A 19657-nucleotide genomic window follows, 5' to 3' on the forward strand; every position below is an offset into this window, starting at 1 on the left:
GTTTTAGTAAAGTGGTTGCATGTATCAGCCGCCAAAAGGTCATGTGTTTTAGTCGTATTGCCCGCATTTATTGTAAGTTTGGTTAAAAAATTATTTTGTTTCCCACAACGGTGTTATTTATTGATTGTCCTGGGTTCTGGTCTTGTTGCCTGCGTTTATAGTAAGTTTGTTAAAAAATTATTGTGTTCCCCATAATTGGTGTTATTTGTTGTTTCTCCCTGCATGTGTAATTGGGCTGGATATGGGTTTTAAGGCTTGAAATACAGCTTTTTAGGTAAAATGGTTAAACTAAAATAAAAAATTTTTAAAGTACACTTAACTTTGCACTAAAGTCACATTACGGATACTTTGCTTTCTGGTACTGCTGCCGTCCCCACTAAAGGGAACCTTAAAGATTGATAAGATTTAAAAAGGAAATATGCATTCCTAGAATGTGGAAAAAAGTTGGGGTTCTTGGAAACCACCTACCCACCTCCCATGCTTCTCTCTCTCTCTCTCTCTATCACCCCCCCCCCCCCCCCGGGGGAACAGAAAACTGGAATGATTTTGATAAACAAAGAACTTGTATCAGGCGAGAAAAGAAGATGCAACAAAAAAATAGCAGAAAACAAGGAGAACAAAATGTCCTTACAAAAATAAAACAGCTATAGGGCCAAAGTAAAAAAGAAACAAGACAACTCAATGAAGCAAAGCCAACCAATCCAGCTGTAAGTCTTCCAGAGAAAAATTAAGAAAGAAACTACTTACAAACACCCACAGCAAGCAAGATAAACCACATCACTCCAAAGCAAGTTATCATGAGTAGCCCCACATTTTTATAAATGTTAATACTTTGAAACTAACATTGCACAGAAATTTGTCAATATTTGATGAATCATTCCCAACTGAATAATCATTTATTTCTATCAAGCCATCAATTTCTAAGCCCATTCAGCATCTATTTAATATGAAAAATAAAAATGTACCCTAGAAATATTGTAAAGCTATTAATAGATATCCAATGCAGTGGTCTAAAATACAAATCCGTATAGTAATGCTGTCACATATATCTCTAGTTATAGAAGTATCACATTATAGCAATATGTCCAGCAAAAACATGGGTTGAAGTGAAAATGCAAATCATGAAATACTAGTCTACCACCACATCTAAAATTACCTAGCAGACAATTATTTTTGAAATTATGTCATACGGTAATTACAAAATATAACATCATACTTGTATCAATAGCATGCGATTATGACATTAGTATTTTGCCAATAGATTTCCACATTCAAACCACAATAAGTCTCACCTTGACAATTCTTGCTCCATCATTATGTGCAGATAATATCTACAGAACACAAAATAACAAATAATATAAATTACAGGAATATAGTTCAAAAGCCAAAAACTCAAGCTGAAATCCAGAACGAAAAAAAAAAAAGAAGTATATATTCCAAACTCACTGCATGCAAGGAGAGGAGACCAAGAAAATAAACATTATAAAAAGTCAAATTGAATAAAATAACCTAGCAATGAAGCCTTAAAACTTAAAAAGAGATGAGATCAAAAAGATGCTCTTACTTCTGTTGGGGTCATTACACCAGGTATGTATAGAGCTTCGCCAGCTTGGTCATAATCTAGAATGTCCTGATGATCATACAGCACGTTTAGCGAAAAAAGAAGAAAACATATTGGGCAACAGACTGCAATTGATTTATTTACAATAGGGACTTGACAGGGTGAATCGCCATCAGACTTAATTGAATCAGAGGCTCCATTTGTTTGACCATCAAATTGAAGAATAAAAATACTTTCAATATGTTTGTGTGTTCATAAAAAGGCAATGGAAAGAAAAAAAAAATATATTACATCAACTAAAAGTTTCAGCCATAAAATGATTTATGTTTCTCCACAAATCAATTTCTGTTTGCTATCAGGATCCATCATTCTTGCAAAATTAAACCAAAACTGAAAACAAATAGGAGGACGGTAATGCAATGGCCATTTGCTTCCAAGCTTGAAGTCAGATAAAGCAACGTGATTCGCGCCTCTCACTTGTCACCGCCATCATACTGTTACTCCTATTATTTATCTTCCAATCTGGATTCAAAAGTTCCTTTTGGGAACACTTTTTGCATTTAGCACCAACACATAACAGAGAATTTAGCTCAAATACTCAATGAACGACCAATAACCATTGTTAAATTAGGAAAGGGAAGCATTTGTAATTTAAGCCTTATGAAAACTGAATCTAAAATTTTAAATCCTTTCCAGTAATCTCCTCCACAGAGGCGGGCAGAATTCCATCTTTATACAGTTGCTACATATCCATCCCATCATCCTCAAATTCAAAAACTGAAATCTCCTCCAATCCTATTCACCCATTCAAAAGGAGATGTCTTATTCTCCCAATTGTACATTGCTATTCTATCAATGAATTTTTTTTTTGGTTATAAAAATAAAAATAAAAAATAAAAAATAAATAAAAACTCCTCCAATCCTTCCATTGAAGATGAAAGGCACATATGATATATCCCTAAGTAAATCAGAAGAGTTAGAAACATATCCATATAGTTCCTGAATCTCATCTAAAAGCAACCTGCCGTCACAATCGAACTCATGACTTCACTTCAGTTCCATTTCTTCCACTTTTTTTTTTTTTTTAAATATAGTGAAAGAAGGTATATTAGATTGAGAAAAAGAAGTTACAACCTAAGGGGACAAGAAGTCCACCTAAAAACAATAAGTACAATTAACCAAGAAAACTCCTTTTCAAGCCCTTTCCATCGTAAATCACCAAGCACTTTAAATTTGCTAGCTCCCCTAACCCTTCTTCGCTTTGTACTCAACCCCATCCAAGCGAACTTTAATTCCTCCAGCATCACACAATTTTAAATCTAGTTTATCCATTATACCTCGGGCTTTAAATCCTTCCCAGAAAGCACCACCACTGGTGTAGGTAAAATTCCATAACCCATTGTTTTCAAAAATAGGAACCCCCTCCAATCCTACCGAACGGGGCTGGATGTACATATTATAGGTTCCCAAGAACATCACAGGAATCATAAACATATCCATATTGTTCCTGAATCTCATCCAAAAGCAAACCCCCGTCACAATCAAAATCATTGATGTCATCACTTTCGTTATCTGAAAAATCTCCCCATTTCTTAGCCTCCTTTCCTTTGCTAACTCCATCACTTTCTATACCCTTCATCTTAGCAAGTGTATCTTCCATGATGCTCAACTCTAATTCAGAAACTCTCCTTAAAATCTTAAGCCTCATTTCTTCAGAATGCTCTCTCTTCACTTCATATAATTTTTTCATTTCCACACCCATCAGAGCAGCCTTCCAACAAGCATACAACTTAAACCCTTAAGTTTTTTAGAATTGAAGCCTGACACATCAGGTTTCCTACCCAAACCAGGTTCTTCTTTTTTATTAATCCTGGAGCACCGCCTCTAATCCATCTGCAAAATCAGAATCAACCGCCAATCTGACACTTCTATTATTGCCATCATTTTCATCATGAACTGTTTTCAGAACCAAGCTAAAATTGTCCTGATTACGCTCTGAATGTTGATCCGTTCTATGCTCTTCTTGGAAAACTGAAGTGAGGATTTGGACATTGTTAACAGCTGACATATACCCCCCTTCCCCCATATCTGGCTTCTGTGAATTTTGGCCGAGATGTGGACCCGTTCAGTAACAGGGTCAGACGGGAAAGGCCTGATCACCCAATTCCTCGCAATGAGCCTTTTTAGAGATGAGGTACATCTGTGAGAGCCCCTGTTGAAAGAGCTTTCTTTTGAATCCAAAGGAAGGCTCATAGAATTATTGTCTAAACATTGAGCCTGTTCTATTAAGTGGTCCAATTTTGTTAAAAAAGAAGCACCTTCTCCCTCACATACCTGGTCCAAATCCAAAATGAGTACCGAATGACCCGGCCCAGAATTCATAGCCTCATCATCCCCAATCGCCCTAGTTGCCTCTGCAAGACTTGCAGCAACCTCCAGATCCCTAGATACCTTCACTTTATGGACATTAGCCTCCGAATGCACAGCAATATATTTTGGTGATGGCACCCCCAATTCTTTCAATCGCAGATCAACCCCGCACCAAAGACACAATTTTTCTGATTGTATATGACTTCAGCATTTGCCTTTCTTTCCTTTCTATGCCACCTGACTCCACGATCTAGGAGCTAAAGTGCTTGCAACACCTGCTCCTTCAAAATCGTGATGAATTTCCTTCGCAAATTCACAGAACCCATTCACAAAGCTTTGCCATCCAATTACTTTAACACCTGCAGGAATAAACATTGAAAAATTTCTCCCTCAGCCCTAACTCCAAAACCCTCCCCACCCCCGGTCCACCTAATTGCCATCCAGCAGTGAAGGTATCCCTTACAAACACTTCTGGTGCCCCTTTCCAGCCAAAAGAGAGTTGATAAACCATCAGCAAACCAGGAAATTGCCTCCTTTGAGAACTCAAGCCACCTATTTCGAGAGGTGTCATTCTTGAGCACCCATAGTAGAGGGGTCTCCCCCTCCTTATCCAATCTCAGATTGAAGGAAATCCTTCAATCTGCATTGAGCACTTTAACATCACCCACTGCTAGCATATCCATGGTCGAGTTCATGCAAGAGTGAGAGACAGGTTTTGTGAGAGAAAGAGAGACCCATCCCACACAATAACCCCACATTCTTCTTCTCTTTACTTTTGCTAATCCTCACACTTGTAGAATTCTAACGTACATTAGGATCTTTAACAGTACATAAATTTCCTTCTTATCTCTCCTTAAAACTTCTGTCATTGGACCACCAAAATTATCTCGCTCCTCTTAAAATCTTTTCAACATTTCAACACCCATCTGTACTGCCTTCTGATGAGCATAAACTTTAGCCCTTAAACTTATCAAAGTTGGTTCTCCCTTACTAATAGCAACACCCCCCAACCCCACCCCACCCCCCCACAAAAAAAGAAAAAGAAAAAAAGAACATCAATTTTGTCCACAAATGCTTCTTGGTTCTTTGTACCAAAAAACCTTTCAACAGCTACCACTGGAGGCTCACTGATTGTTCCCTCCTCTGCTGATTTCCTATTCCACTAGAGGTATGGAAACATCAACCATACTCCCTAAGTTGTCTGAATTGAGTCTGGCTTTTACTGACTCTGGAATAACATCTCTTCCATGCAAAAAGAAAGTAGCCAACTGCTCTTCTTCTGCAGTGAAACAGGACTAATTTCTAAGGAACATTGACTGAATCCATGTGCTGCCCATTAAAATTATTAAGTGAGCTTTGAGCCTGATTGCTGACATGGAAATCTTGCAAAGCCTGAGATGAATATTGTGCCTTCTCCAGATAGGGTAATTTAACTGAAACCATGGGCTGCCCATTAAACATATTTAGAGACAGCCAAAGTACCCAATATCTGACCCAAGTGCAAAGTAAAGTGAATAATACCCAGCCAACCCAACTCCAAGCTCACTCCATTACTCTTGGACTCTCAGGCTCTAGCCCTCTCTGCATCACAAAACCTAGCTGCAACAAAACCCTCTGGACTAGCAGCAACCACCACATACATCAGAGATCACATCACACCTCCACAGGTGCCACCCACCCTGCTGGAACTTTGGCAATGAATTACTTATCAACATATCCTTCCAACTCTGTTGATCAGTAGGTTGTAATGACTTATTCCCAACCTCACTTGAGATTAGGAACCTTCTTCGTACCACAAAACTATGCCATCGCTCCCTTTCCAAAACCCCAGGACTGAAAATAGGTACCTCTTGTCGTTCCAAGGACACCCCAATTCCATAAACTTACCTTTTCAATTTATTCTAATCATCCCCCAAAAGTGAGTTCTTCCAAGTGTTTTGTAACAAGGGAAACACTCCATTCTGTAGAAAATCAAAGACAAATCGCGCACCCATCCTGCATCCAAAAGAGCAATCCTAGTCCACCGACTCCTAAGTCAGGACTTCTACCAAAAATGAACAAATCTCTATTAAGCAACCATTTAAAGCTGTTAGGTTGTGGGCCAACAATGTATATCAAGCTTTAACACTCGCAAGTTTAGCCCAATTTCACGTGGAGAGACGAACAAACTATAACAGCCATTACAAGGAATAAGATAACTTTTAACCATGAAACAATAAACAAGGGCAACAAGACTCGAACCCAAGACTTGAACCCAAGACTTGCTCGCAATCATAGCTCTGATACCATGTTAAGCAGCCACTTTACCTAAAAAGCTTAAGGTGTTAGGTTGTGAGCCAACAACATATATCAAGTTTTAACAACATCCTGCCCCAACCTTTTCCAGATGCTGATTGGAAGTCTTCCTTTTGATCCCCACAGACTTGAGGAGAATCTCCTCCATACTTTTGATTGATCAGATCCATAGGAAAGGTAGAGGAAGGGACAAGTGAGAGAGCGAGAGCGAGACAAAAATTTGATTCTGTTAGCAAAGGCTCCTATGGTCCTGATGCTTTGGGCCTGCTTCAGTGCTAAGCCCCATCTTCATAGTTTCTCCTCAACACAAAACCACTATTGGGCTCCATTTTTTATTTTATTTTTTTGAGATCCTACCTTATAGACCTGCCTTGCATGCTGAAAAAGAGGCCAAATTACTTGACACTCAACCAATTAGGCCTGAACACAGATCTTCAAAAGAACCCATTGTAACGGGCTTGACCTACTAAAAAACATCAAGAATGCAATAAAGTGCTTAAAAATGAAGGACTTTATTCCTGAAATAGAATTTGCATTGTTAATTTTACTTTACGCCATGAAACTTTATCTATGGGGAAGCAAATGGAGCCAAAGGGTACATTTAGAGAAAAAAAAAAAAGAAAAAGGAAAAAAAATGAAGACTTCTAAAGTAATGTCTTAGGTTTTAAGGCAAATCACAATGAGGCTTTTCAACAGTGAATGCATACTTTTACCATTGCAGGACTCATCAGGAATTTGGCTCCAGCATGCATGGCCCTTTTGGCATCATTAGTATTTAAAACAGTCCCAACCTGCAAGATACAGGGCAGCTTCAAATCCACTCTCAGAAAGCCATTTTAATGAGTTGAGGAAAATAAGAAGCAAGAACATGATGCTACGCAAAGCATTATCTTGGTTAATGATGAACTTAGATCACATGCAATGTCTGAATCTACCTAAATTAACTTCCAAATGTGCAGAACAGAGAAAGGAACAGACGTAGTTCCTTTTTGTGATATAAACTACTACAAAGTGATTTTTTTTTTTTTCACTGAAATGATAATTTATGGTACAAGTAGAAAGAGCATGCTCTTCACTTGATTACTAACAGGTCTACTGCATTTTTTCAGTGAAGCAAAGAATTATATCATACTTGCCATGTACGCTGGGCACATGTGATGCGGGTGCTCTGCAGCTTTTGGTAGTTGTATATAGTTTTTCCAAAAGTCATGGCAGATAGTTTTTTAAAAGATCTGTACTTTTTTTTGTTGCAATTTATGGATAAATATGTATGAAAAAAAAGAAATATAAATTCCTAATTTACCCGTTAATTGAAAACTTTATTTTAACTACAAATCCATAAAAAAGAACTTTTTTGGAACAATGGGAGAAGGCAGATTGAAAACTGCGTCCTCTTCCCTTAATTAATAGTAGAGAACAAGAGAGAAAGTAAAGAATATACAAAAGGGAGAATGAGGCATGAGGCATCCTCCACTCCCAAAGAAATAAAACACAATAAAAAACAAAGAAGAATTTTTCAAGAACAAGCGAAATGCAGCTCACCAGTCCCTTTGCAAGTTAGTCAAAGAAATTGCTCTAATATAAAGGGAAATTTCTCTAAAATTAAAGGATGAGGATTGTGTTCTGCAATATACACACAAATGTGCAGACACATGGTCCAGCCCCCATGCCTCCATGTGAGGTAGCCCTGTACCCATGTCACCAAGGCTAGAAGCTATAAAGCATAAGGAATCCAAAGGAGCTGGAAAATTATTACTCCTATGACTCTTGTAGGATGATCCTGCACCAGCTGTTGTATAACCTGTATAAGGAGAAAATATAGCACATAAGCTCTCAAGCATACTGGCAAAGTACAGCTAAAAACATCAGAAATTACATGAGCAATACAACCTCAAAGACACCTGGTGTAGACATCACAATCTCCAGCTAACAATAAAAAGAAAAAAAAAAAAAAAAAGAAGCACATCAGATTTGCAAACAATCTTAAAGACACCTGGGGTATATACATCACAATCTATGATTAGAAATCAAGAAAAATAACACAAATTGGGGAACAAAAGAAACTTCAGCTTTTCAAAATGAAATAAAAATTCCCTGGATTGCAATTTCTATAAAATGCAAACATGCAATACAAACATTGTGCCTATTGAAATATTGATTTATCCTAATTTATAGGAAAAACCAACTTCCATGAAATCGGAATAGTGACCTAGCCACCACAATTTGTTTCTTACTTTTCCAAGACACCAAATTACTACTGACAAAGATACAATACCCAGTTGTGGATCTTTGATCGGAAGGTGATCCAGCCTAATCTACATCTGTATATCCCTGAATATGAGTGTGACCCAATCCTAATATGAGAAACCTCTCCCTGGTAAACCTTTGAGATATCTCAAAATGCAAATTATTGCATCCCGATGACTTTTTCTTGGGGAACTGAGAAACTAACTCACAACACTTGTTGTGAAGGATATGTCTGGTCGAGTGACTATATAAGATAATTCAACTTTTTTTTTTTCCAAAAACTCTTTGGTACCGACCTAGGTAAGGCAACAAATTACCCATGTATAGAATTAACTTACTATTGGGATCCATGGGAGTATCAATAGGTTTGGATCCCAACAACCCCATATCATTTAAAAGATCAAAAACATACTTCCACACACAATAAGCCAAATATTGCACAATGGAGTATGATGATAAAATATAGAGTGATCTATTGCACACCAATGAAGGTCAAACTCATGTACTACAACACTAAAATGGCCAAACCATGCTCTTGGAGATTGTTTTAATCCGTACAATGATTTCTTGAGCCAACATACTAAGCCTGACTCCCCCATGAGCAACAAACCCAGGGGTAGCTCCATATATACCTCCTCATAAAGATCACCATGTAGGAAAGCATTCTTCACATCTAATTGATGTAGAGGCCAATGACAAGTGGTGGCTAAAGAAATGAACAAACATACTAAGGCAAGGAGAATGTGCCTGAATAATCCAAACCATACACTTGAGTATACCCCTTAGCAACAAGGCGAGCATTTAAACAAGCCACAGAACCATCAGGATTGACTCTCACATTGTACACCTAGCGACAATCGACCACAGACTTATCAGGAGGCAAAGGTACCAAATCCCAAGTATCATTATCATGTAGTGTACGCATCTCTTCAAGCATTGTCATCCTCCACCAAGAATGGAATATGGCTTCAGAAATAGATCTTGTAAGAGAAACAGAAAACAAAGAACTAATAAAACAGTAATAAGAGGGTGACAAGAAATCGTAACAAACAAAATTAGAGATCAGATGTTGGGTACAAGTGTGTTTACCGTTTCAAACAGCTATTGGAGGATCAACATCATGAGAATTAAGATCATCTGCCGAGGGAACTAGACGCATAGTAGTAGAATCTAGAGGAGGCACTTCCCTCTTGAGTCGCCGTGTGAATACCTGCAAATTGGGATGATTCAAGCGATGAGAAAGACTCAAACTAGATGAAGGAGTTGGAGGATTGGACACAGATACTAGGTTTGGGTCTAGAAGGCAAAGCAGAGGAAAGGACTCATAAAGATCAACAAAAGTCAAGGAATTAGAGTAATATGGTGTAGACTCAAAAAAGTGACATCAGCAAAGACAAAGAATTGATGTAAAGTAGGACTATAACATCAATATCCCTTTTGAGTAAAGGAATGGCTCAGAAAAAATACATTTGATAGCATGAGGATCCAACTTATCCATTCCTAGAAATAATGGATGGACAAAGAACACAACCAAATATACGACGAGGAAGGGAGAACAAAAGAACCTTAGGAAAGATAACTGAATATAGGATTTTACCACCAAGGACAAAGGATGCCATTTTATTGATGTGGGAGCAAGTTTTGAGTATAACATCACTCCAAAAGACTTTGGGGACATTCATTTGATACAATAGGGTACGAGTGACTTCAAGAATATGCCTATTTTTCCACTCTACAACTCCATTTTGTTGTAGAGTGTGGGCATAAGAGGACTAATGGATCATACTAGAGTTAGTCATATAAGTACTGAATTGGGTATTTATGTACTCCTTAGCATTATCACTACAAAGTATCCTGATTGGCATATCAAATTGAGTCTTTATTTGGGAACAGAAAGCACAAAAGATATCAAACTTGGAACGATCTTTCATTAAATATAACCAAGTCATCCTAGAGTAGTCATCAACAAATGTAACAAAGTACCGAAACCCCAACTTTGATGTGACACTACTAGGACCCCAAATATCATAATGGATGAGCATGAAAGGACTAACCACCCATTTGTCAACCTAGGGAGCAAAGGGAACATGATCACACTTGCCCAATTAACAAGACTCACTCTCAAGATTAGACACAAAACTCAATGTAGAAACTAGCTATTTTAACTTGTCCAAGGACGGATGACCAAGGCAACAATGGATTTGAATTAGTGTAGTTGCAATTGTTCAAGCAATGAGTGGAGAAGGTGACTTAAAGTAGTAAAGTCACGAGCCTCACATCCTGTGCCAATTTTTTTTCTCTTCTTCAGATCTTGAATAACCATAGAATCAAAAAGGAATGCGCCTTAGTGACTTTGTAAGCTTACTGACATAAGATTGAAAGGAGACTTGGAAATATATAAAGCAAAAGAAAGAGAGATAGGAGGAGTAGGATTTACTGTTCCTATCCCTTTAACAGCAATAGTGGACCCATCAGAAAGGGTAACTTGAGGGAGATTTTTAGGATATTGGAGATCAAAAAAGAAGTTGGTTGCACCTATAACATGGTCAGTGGCAGCAGGAATCAATAATCCAAGGACTAGTAGGAAGGATACCAGATGGCATGCAGATTGTAGGATTACCTTTCTGGTCAAAAGAAGCAGTGTGATAAGATGCTTGTTGAGACAACTGATACTGTACAACCCTTAAATACTCCTCCTTTGATATAGTCTAGCATGCGGTACACTCAAACAAGTGACTAACATAGGAATCATACTGTCAGGATTTGCAAACGCCATCCCAACATTCACAAACTCAGACCAATGATCATAAGATTAATTGCTGGAACAATCAGAACAACCACGAACAAGGTGACCCACCATGAACAAGTTATTGATAAATTAGTACAAGGCTGCCATAGCACCAACAAACTAAGATGCAGTCCCAAGAAAGCAACAGTCAGCACTGGTACAATTGGAGAGGTGAACCACTGAAACGACCATGAACAAATCACCAAATACCTCAGATGCAGCCCCAAGAAAGCAACACATGAGTGCATTGTCACAACAAAGATTGGATCTTTGAGCAAAAAACACATGCCCAACAGCTTGATATTTTGGTATATGGAAGGAATTAGAACAGTGAATCACAAAACACAGCAAATCCCACTGTTTCAGACCCAACAAACTCAATAACCAATGATAAACAGCTTCATGAAGCATCAAACAACCATTCCTTGGGTGCCGCACTGCCATGGGCAAGGTAAACAACTTACCGACAGATATAGCACTGCCACAGCCTCACAACTGAACATATGAATGCTGCCACGATTCCAAAAAACTCACAAAGAAGCCTTCACAAGCCTTGAATAGAAATTAACAGAATGCCGCGAATGCGTAGTCGGTTAAGAAGGAATCAAAGCATGGCAGAGATAAAAAAAACAAAGTGGCCAGAAATTCACTCATGCACCAGTGCGTGGGGTCGGCCCTGCTGACATTTGGCCGGCCTGTGGGGCGCATGGGGTCCTCCGGCGATGGGGTTTTGTGGGGTGAGTTGTCGAGGGGGGGGTGTCTATTTATGGGTGTATGGTTGGTTTAGTGAAATAATACGGGATGGAGGTGAATCTAGGAAGGACAGCCATGGGAATGGTGTTTTCCAACAACGGCTGAGGAGAATAGGGTTTCATTTGGATCATGCTTTGGTACCATGTTGAGTAATTGGGTAAAATGGAAGACCTAAACTCAATGATAGGTCTCTCCCTCTATTTATAATATACGTAAGTACAATAGGAATGATCATAATACCCTTACTAACTCACACTTATTACTAACAAAACACTAACACATAATAATAATGCTAAACGACTAAATAACCATTAACATATATTAAAAAAAAATGGCAGTCCAGTGCACAACCATTAACATATATTATGCACTCCTAATTCGTTACAAATGAACTTAACCTGGGCACCCCTGTTAAGGCTTGATAGAAAATGTTGGCCCAAACCAACAGCTTAAACTTTTAGACAAAGTGGTAATCCTACATGGCATTGGAGCCATGATTTCTAGGAGGTCCTGGGGTCTTGTTGCCCACGTTTATTGTTTGTTTGTTAAAAATCATCTTATTCCTTATAATGGGTGTTATTCATTGTTTGTTTATCTCCACATGCATGGGAGTGTTAAGGCTTGATATAAAATATTGGCCTACATTCTACAAGCTAACAGCTTAAGCTTTTAGGTAAAGCGGTAATCTAACACCCCCAAAATACCTAGTGAATAAATCAGCAATCTGATGTCCATACACATGAGTGATTAATCAGCAATGCACAGTTTTTCTACAACTGTGGTAGTAGAGCCATTTGCAAGAATACGAGACTTATAATATGAGAAGTGCCAGCAAAGTTTAAGACCGAAGGATTAGAGGAAGAGGAAGTGGATTCAAACAGGTAATAGATTTACCTTTCTGGGCAAAATGTGCAACAAGAAGATATGCCTGCTGAGATGCCTGATAGCGAAGGAACTCAGAATTTAATTCCTCTAAAATGAGGTTTCAAGTATAGGTAGATTGGTGGAGTCTGGGTGATTATGGTGTTGGTTTTGCAAAAGGGACACAGGAGGTGGTTGAACAAAACTGATAGTGACATTCAGTGAAGTTAACGTATTCTCAGGTGAGCCTGATAATTTTCAGGCACAGCAACAGCTTACGGGGATGATGGCCAGGCATGAGAATGATGGTAGCAGGGGTGGCAGTGTCAAAAGCAATGTAGGTTTTAATGTCTCAGGTCAAAAGCTATTGAAATAGTGTAATAGATCGAGAACCTACAAAACAGATAGGTCCCTTATTCTATTCTTAATAATCACCAAGTACTATAATGACATTTATGCTCTTACTACATGCTATCCTGTAAAAGTGCCACACAGGACCAACAGGTGCCCAAGCTTTCAAACAGGAGGAATTCCACAGCCAGAACCAAAATTTCAACTACTAGGAAATTCTAACAATCACAAATCATGAGCTACAAATGGAGAAGACAAGACATCTAATATAAAAATCATTTTTGGTAGTCCAGAACAATTCAATTCATTAAAATTTTATGAACGTTATCACCTGTAAAATTTAGAAGCATAAGTATAAAGCAAGCGATTAACAATGAAATAAGACTGGAAAATTAGGTTAAGAGATACAACACATTGTTCATTGAAGCTTAGTCATGTGCATGGTAAGAAAAATGTTCACACATGAAAGAAATTCAATATCAATTTCATGGATAGAAGAGAAAAACTATGAAGAAAAGACTTACAACAGAGATGCCACCACTGATTGCAGCACATGCAGCTTCCATTGCCAGCTCCGCACTAACAGATGGAAAGAATGGTGAGCACCACTCTAGCCCATAAACTGTCAGGCTCACACTACAATTCAGACCAGTCTATTGAAAGACGAGCCAATACACATATGTGAGTCAAGGTGCCCAGATTGAAATGAACCTTCAACCTGAACCCAAAGGCCCAAACCAAACTTCAAAAAACCAGCAGGCTTAACCTACTTAGAACCCCATGTTCAAATGTTATTCAACCAGTCTTCTGTTTCTTCAGCCAGGTAAAGCTACAATACAACTTGTAGCTAGATTTTATGCTGTTCGGGCTATAGTGCCTCAAGATTGTCCCATAATCTAAATCATTTCATGTGGAACAGTATATTTATTTTTTTCCCTTTCTTTTTTTTTCCCCCTTTTTTGTGGGAAACATTGCATGGCATAATTTTATCAATGCAGAAATTTCAGCCAAAATAAGATACATGATTCAGTTGGAAAATTTTATAATGAATATAAGATGGATTCTCATCAAAGAGCCAGCTATAAATCTTTGTGTGCAACTCCAAAAAAATTGAAACTAAAAAATGCAAGACCATTAGGCAGTTCACCTCAGACAGGGAACCAAAACCTTATGAGAATGTTTACCTTTAAATTCCATAATTTCTCTTTCTTTCTCATCAATGTGTACAGTTAATTGTCTCAAATGATTTTTAGCATTTTCAGGAAAAGAATGAAAAATAAATAAATAAATAAATAAATATGAACATGAAAATTTTTAATATACTTCAATTCTATTATCCTTTTCATCTTATCAGTTTACTCAACAGATTCAAAAGATGTCCATTGTGAAACTTTAGAATGTAGAAACTAACATAAGGAAAAAAAAAAACAACAACAACAAAGCTAACCACTCAAGTGACATGGCCTTTAAAAATAATTTTCTAAATTATTGGAGTTAAAAATAATCTTCTCCTAATTTTTCCTGAAAGCAATAAAATGATGACTCCATTAAATTAAATAGGATTCCTATCACCTTCGTACAACATTGCTAGAGGTGGTGGTACATGACTAGGTTCCTACTACTTGATTCTCATTATGAAGTGATGGTATCATGGTTGTCCAAAGTATAGGTTAATGAAGTTCCAACCATTCAAATTAAGTTAACACAATGACCCATTCTAGGTTCTATCAATTGGCATAATTAATTTAGGGATAGGCTATTATTAACTCTAATGCGCTAGAAAAAGAATCTTAATATTTTAAAGACAATTTTCTCAAAAAAAGTTTAGAAAATATCTGTCAAAAAATACTTCTCAATATTATTTTGCAAAGGATTTGACAAAATAATAAACTTAAGATAATTGATAATGGGCCTTAGGGAGAGGGTCAATCAATTGAGATTTTTTGAGGAATATAACAATTCAAGGCATGCTCAAGATTCAGAAGTGGAGACATTTTCAACTTCATTCAGATTTTGTGTGAGAAGATTGTGGATTTGCAAAGATACGACAGAATAAGTTGGAGGCCTGCATTGAGAGGTGACTTTAAGGTGAATTCTTATCATAAAGAGATCAGAAAGAAGGATGTGGAGCCTTTCAACACCTGGGAAGCAACATGGGGGAGCGTTTCAACCATTGACAGTCTTAAAAGAAACTGGTAAATAAGGGGCTATGCATGACAGAAAGAGGCCGAGTCAAATTCACCATATTCTTGTCCATTGCAAATGGACTATGGAGTCATGGGAAGTGGCTCCAGTGATAATGGGTCTGTCTTGGGCAGTGATAGATTAATATATAGCAAGTTATGGGAAAGGATAGATCTTAGCGCTTTTACATTGTCTATGGCACTTTAGAAACAAGAGTAAATTCGAAAAAGTGGACACACCGATTGAAGTTATTATCAAATTTATCCTGACACATGTATATAGAATTTTGTATGACAAATTCCCAGCTCTGGTACAGTTTGGGAATTAGTGATTTCCCTCCCCCAGTCATATGATTGTATGTATCTCTTATGAGGGTTGATGCAACAAGCTTTTTGATAGGAAGGCCATTTGGTCTGTCCTTTTGATTGTACTGCTTAATCAGTGTGATGGGGTAGATGTGCCCTATGGTTGTCTGGGTATGCCCAGCAAATGTTGTATATATTCAGATAGATTAATACATTTACCTTCACTGATCAAAAAAAAAAAAAAAACAAGTCATTAAGAGTTATCCCTTGCAATTTTCTGAACAATGTAGATGGGAAAAAATAGAAGTCCTTGAGGGAATAGAAACTTGGCTCATCATGATCAATACCATTTCTTTTTTTTCTTTTTCTTTTTTGTGTTTGGCTATCTATAAGTGCTCCCACGGGGCCAATTATCAAGATAGTTGACTGAACTGTCTTCCGTTTTGCTACACAGCAAATAGCAATGTAGATCACCAAACTGTTTTAGATTCATGTGAATTTAGGTTTTACAAATGACATTGCCGCACCCTTTTGGTGCCCGTTTGGTGCCCTTTAATTGAACTTCCTCTATTTATTCATCCAAATCAACAGGAAGAAAAAAATACATACACTAAACACGATGTCTCCACTCTCGACCAGATAAATTTTTGGAAATTAATAATTTATCACTATACGGGGCCTAAATACAGTAATTCATTAACTACTCGTTCTTCAATCAAGAGAGAGAGAGAGAGAGAGAGAGAGATAGAAGGAGAGAGAAAGTGTGTTACCTTGGGGCCCGAAGGCATGCGATTATGCCAGCATTTTGAATTGCCTCTAGGGTTTCGTCAAGGGAAGAGGAAGAGTGTTGACGAGAAAAGTAAGAAACCCTAAGGCGAGGCTGTGAGGCACTGAGAAGACCTACTGCAGGAGGCCAAGGCCATGAACTGAAGCTCACGACCGCCATATCCAACTGCTTCCTAAAACAGATAACACGTTCTTTTGTTTCTGAAAATAAAATGCTTTTGAATATGGGCCATGGTTTTGGCCAGCCAAGATTATTATTATTTTTTTTGGCGCCAAAGTTTCAGCCCTTCTAAATGGTTTTTGGTAATCGGGAAATCGTTAAATCGGAAAACACAGTGGAGGATAATGCATCTAACAAAAATTAATATGATGAATATATTATATATATTAGGAATAATATTATCATTAATTAAAAAATAATATTATATAATTTTTACTCAATAAAAATATATAAATATTAATTAAAAATAAGATTTAAAATGAATATTAATTATTTTTTAATTAAACTAAATCATATATTATTTTATGTGTTGTAACCTACTATGTATTAATATAAGAACTATCTATAGATTTAAACTAACATTAAATAAACTAAAAAATTAAATTTAGTTATTAATTTTATTTTAACATAAATTAATTTCACAATCATATATTATAAATAGACATGAGTAACGTGATTATTGTTAACAAATAAATAATATTATGCTAGTTTAGTTCATATAAAATATTTAAATTTTAATTATAAAATTAATATAATCATCATTTAAATTTTAATTATAAAAATATTAATATTTTTTAAATATATTTAAAATTACATATTAGTTATTGTAATTCAATTATAGATTGAACAAGAATTACTTATTAATTTAAATTAACATTAAATAAATTAAATTTTTTAATTTAGTTAATAATAATATTTTTTAATTATAATTTAATATGATATTAATATGCTATAAATATAAATTAATTGTAAGACTATTATTAATTAAAAATAGTAACCTTATATTTTTTAAATATAAAATATTTATGTTTTAATTATATATAATTAAAATAATTTTTAATAAAAATTTTAATTAAAAATAATATTTTTAAAAATAATCATTTAGTTCCCGATAATAATAAGTATCTAAATACCACTTATTTCAAAGATAATCAAACATCACTTATAATTTTTCAACACTTTTTCAATTCACCACTTATTATCAACACTTTTTTTGAAAAATACTTTTACATAAGTGATTCCAAACACCCCCATTTTAGAACACTTAAAAAATAGTGCTTATAATGCTTCACTTAAAATAAGCAATTTCACAAAAAAAAAAAAAAAAAAAGAAGTTGGCTTGCACTACAACAAATATTTATAGACTTTTTTTAAAACTATTTAAGTGAATTTTGAAAAATAATATAAGATAATGTTTTGGTCACTTGTAAGTGACACTATTGTGGGGGCGATTTTATAAATATAAGAAAATTTAGTGACTATTTTATAATTTAAAAAATACATTAGAAGATAATTATATATTATTTTATTATGTATTATAATATATTATTATTAATGAAACATAATTTAAAGTTGGAATGAGGAAAAAAAGCATCTATTAATTTAAATTAATTTTAAAAATTAAAAATTTTAATTTAATTAATGATATTACTTTAGCGTAAATTAATATGATAATCATATGTTATAAATATAAATTAAGAACAAGAATGTTATAAATCAAAAATTAATATTACATTATTTTTACTTAATAAATATATAAATGTTATTTAAAAAATAAGATTTAAAAAATTATTAGTTAAATTTTTAATTAAAAATAATCATATATTATTTTATTATGCTTTGTAACCTATTAATTATTAATATAAGAACCACATGTAATTTAAATTAACATTGAATAAACTGAAAATTGTAATTTAGTTTCTAATACTATTTTTAACATAAATTAGAGTCATAATCATATATTATAAGTACACATTAATAATATGGTTATTGTTAACTAGTAAATAATATTATATTAGCTTAGTTAATAGAAAAATATTTAAATTAGAAAATTTTAATTAAATAATTATTAACGAAATTGTTAATTATAAATAATTATTTTTTAATTAAAAATATTTTTAAAAATAATTACCCTATAATAAAAGTAACTATCTAAATACTACTTATTTTAAACATTATCAAACATCACTTATAATTTTCAATACTTTTTCAATTCAACACTTATTATTAGTACTTATTAAATTCAACATTTTTTTTTTCTAAAAAATACTTTTGTATAAGTGTTTGCAAACAATTCCTAAATAAGTTCAGCATGTATGAAAGAAGGAAAATAATACAAATTTGGCCAAACAAATCATGATACAAATATTAATAGCAATGATACTTGAAATTAATAACAGAAAAGAAACATATAAATTATGTAAGAAAATTCTAATGTCATTTCTCGTCATACAATATTGGCATTTTCTCGAAAGAATAATGCAGTTTGGTCCACAACGAAATAATAGTATCATATCGATTGTCTGGAAAAATTCAAATGCCATAGATGTTGCACCATTAACAGGCAAAAAGCACATTAAGCAAAAGCTGCCTAGCCTACCCTATCATCATGGAACTTCAAAAAATATTTCCATATACTTTTGAAGATGCTTTCAAACACAATAATGCCTAATTGTTCCTCTAATTTGCAACCCTCACAAAGTATTGAATGGCACACTAATACTTGAATTGACATGAGTGAAAGATTTATTTTAATATCGGTTTCAAATGATGTGAAAGTTGTAACGCCCCAATCTGAGTCTGTCAGGGAGCATTGCATCTCTCATCCTCCACCTGGACCAAACAACAGGGGAGCAGATCTTATCGGACTAATGACTAATCTCACAAACTAACACGTGTCTTTTTCAGTGTATTTTGTCCTCACTCATACACTTCCTGAAAAAACTTTCCAGAAAGTCATCCATCCAAGTTACTTCAAGTCAAACACGCTTAACCGTATAGTTCTTATGGGAAGACTCCCAAAAAGGAAGGTGCACATTATTGATATGAATAGTAACATCTAATCTTTTTAAATCTTTCTTCCACAAGGTATCACGGAAGCCACATTATAACAATTTTAAAAATTGACATGAAATTTTGTAATTGATGGGTTGAAA

At 35.2% G+C, this 19657-nt stretch overlaps 1 protein-coding gene across 8 annotated transcripts in view; it reads right to left on the minus strand.

Annotated features, from left to right (window-relative positions):
* Positions 1–16857, minus strand: part of LOC131163633 (uncharacterized) — a 36542-nt gene extending 19685 nt beyond the window's left edge. For 4 of the 8 annotated variants that reach the window (XM_058120260.1, XM_058120262.1, XM_058120258.1 and 1 more), the window contains exons 1-7: positions 16486–16822; positions 13751–13805; positions 8117–8152; positions 7983–8027; positions 6934–7017; positions 1565–1630; positions 1293–1331 (exon numbers count right to left, since the gene is read on the minus strand). In XM_058120260.1, the coding sequence (XP_057976243.1) occupies positions 1293–1331; positions 1565–1630; positions 6934–7017; positions 7983–8027; positions 8117–8152; positions 13751–13805; positions 16486–16661 (501 nt within the window). In that variant the 5' untranslated portion in view covers positions 16662–16822. Of the gene's footprint in view, positions 1–1292; positions 1332–1564; positions 1631–6933; positions 7018–7982; positions 8028–8116; positions 8153–13750; positions 13806–16485 lie in introns of all 8 variants that reach the window. The other 4 variants (XM_058120263.1, XM_058120259.1, XM_058120257.1 and 1 more) reach the window with 2 other exon arrangements.
* Positions 16858–19657: the final 2800 nt, after the last annotated feature.

Source organism: Malania oleifera, chromosome 9, assembly GCF_029873635.1.
Source record: "Malania oleifera isolate guangnan ecotype guangnan chromosome 9, ASM2987363v1, whole genome shotgun sequence".
In the NCBI taxonomy this organism is placed as follows: Eukaryota; Viridiplantae; Streptophyta; class Magnoliopsida; order Santalales; family Ximeniaceae; genus Malania; species Malania oleifera.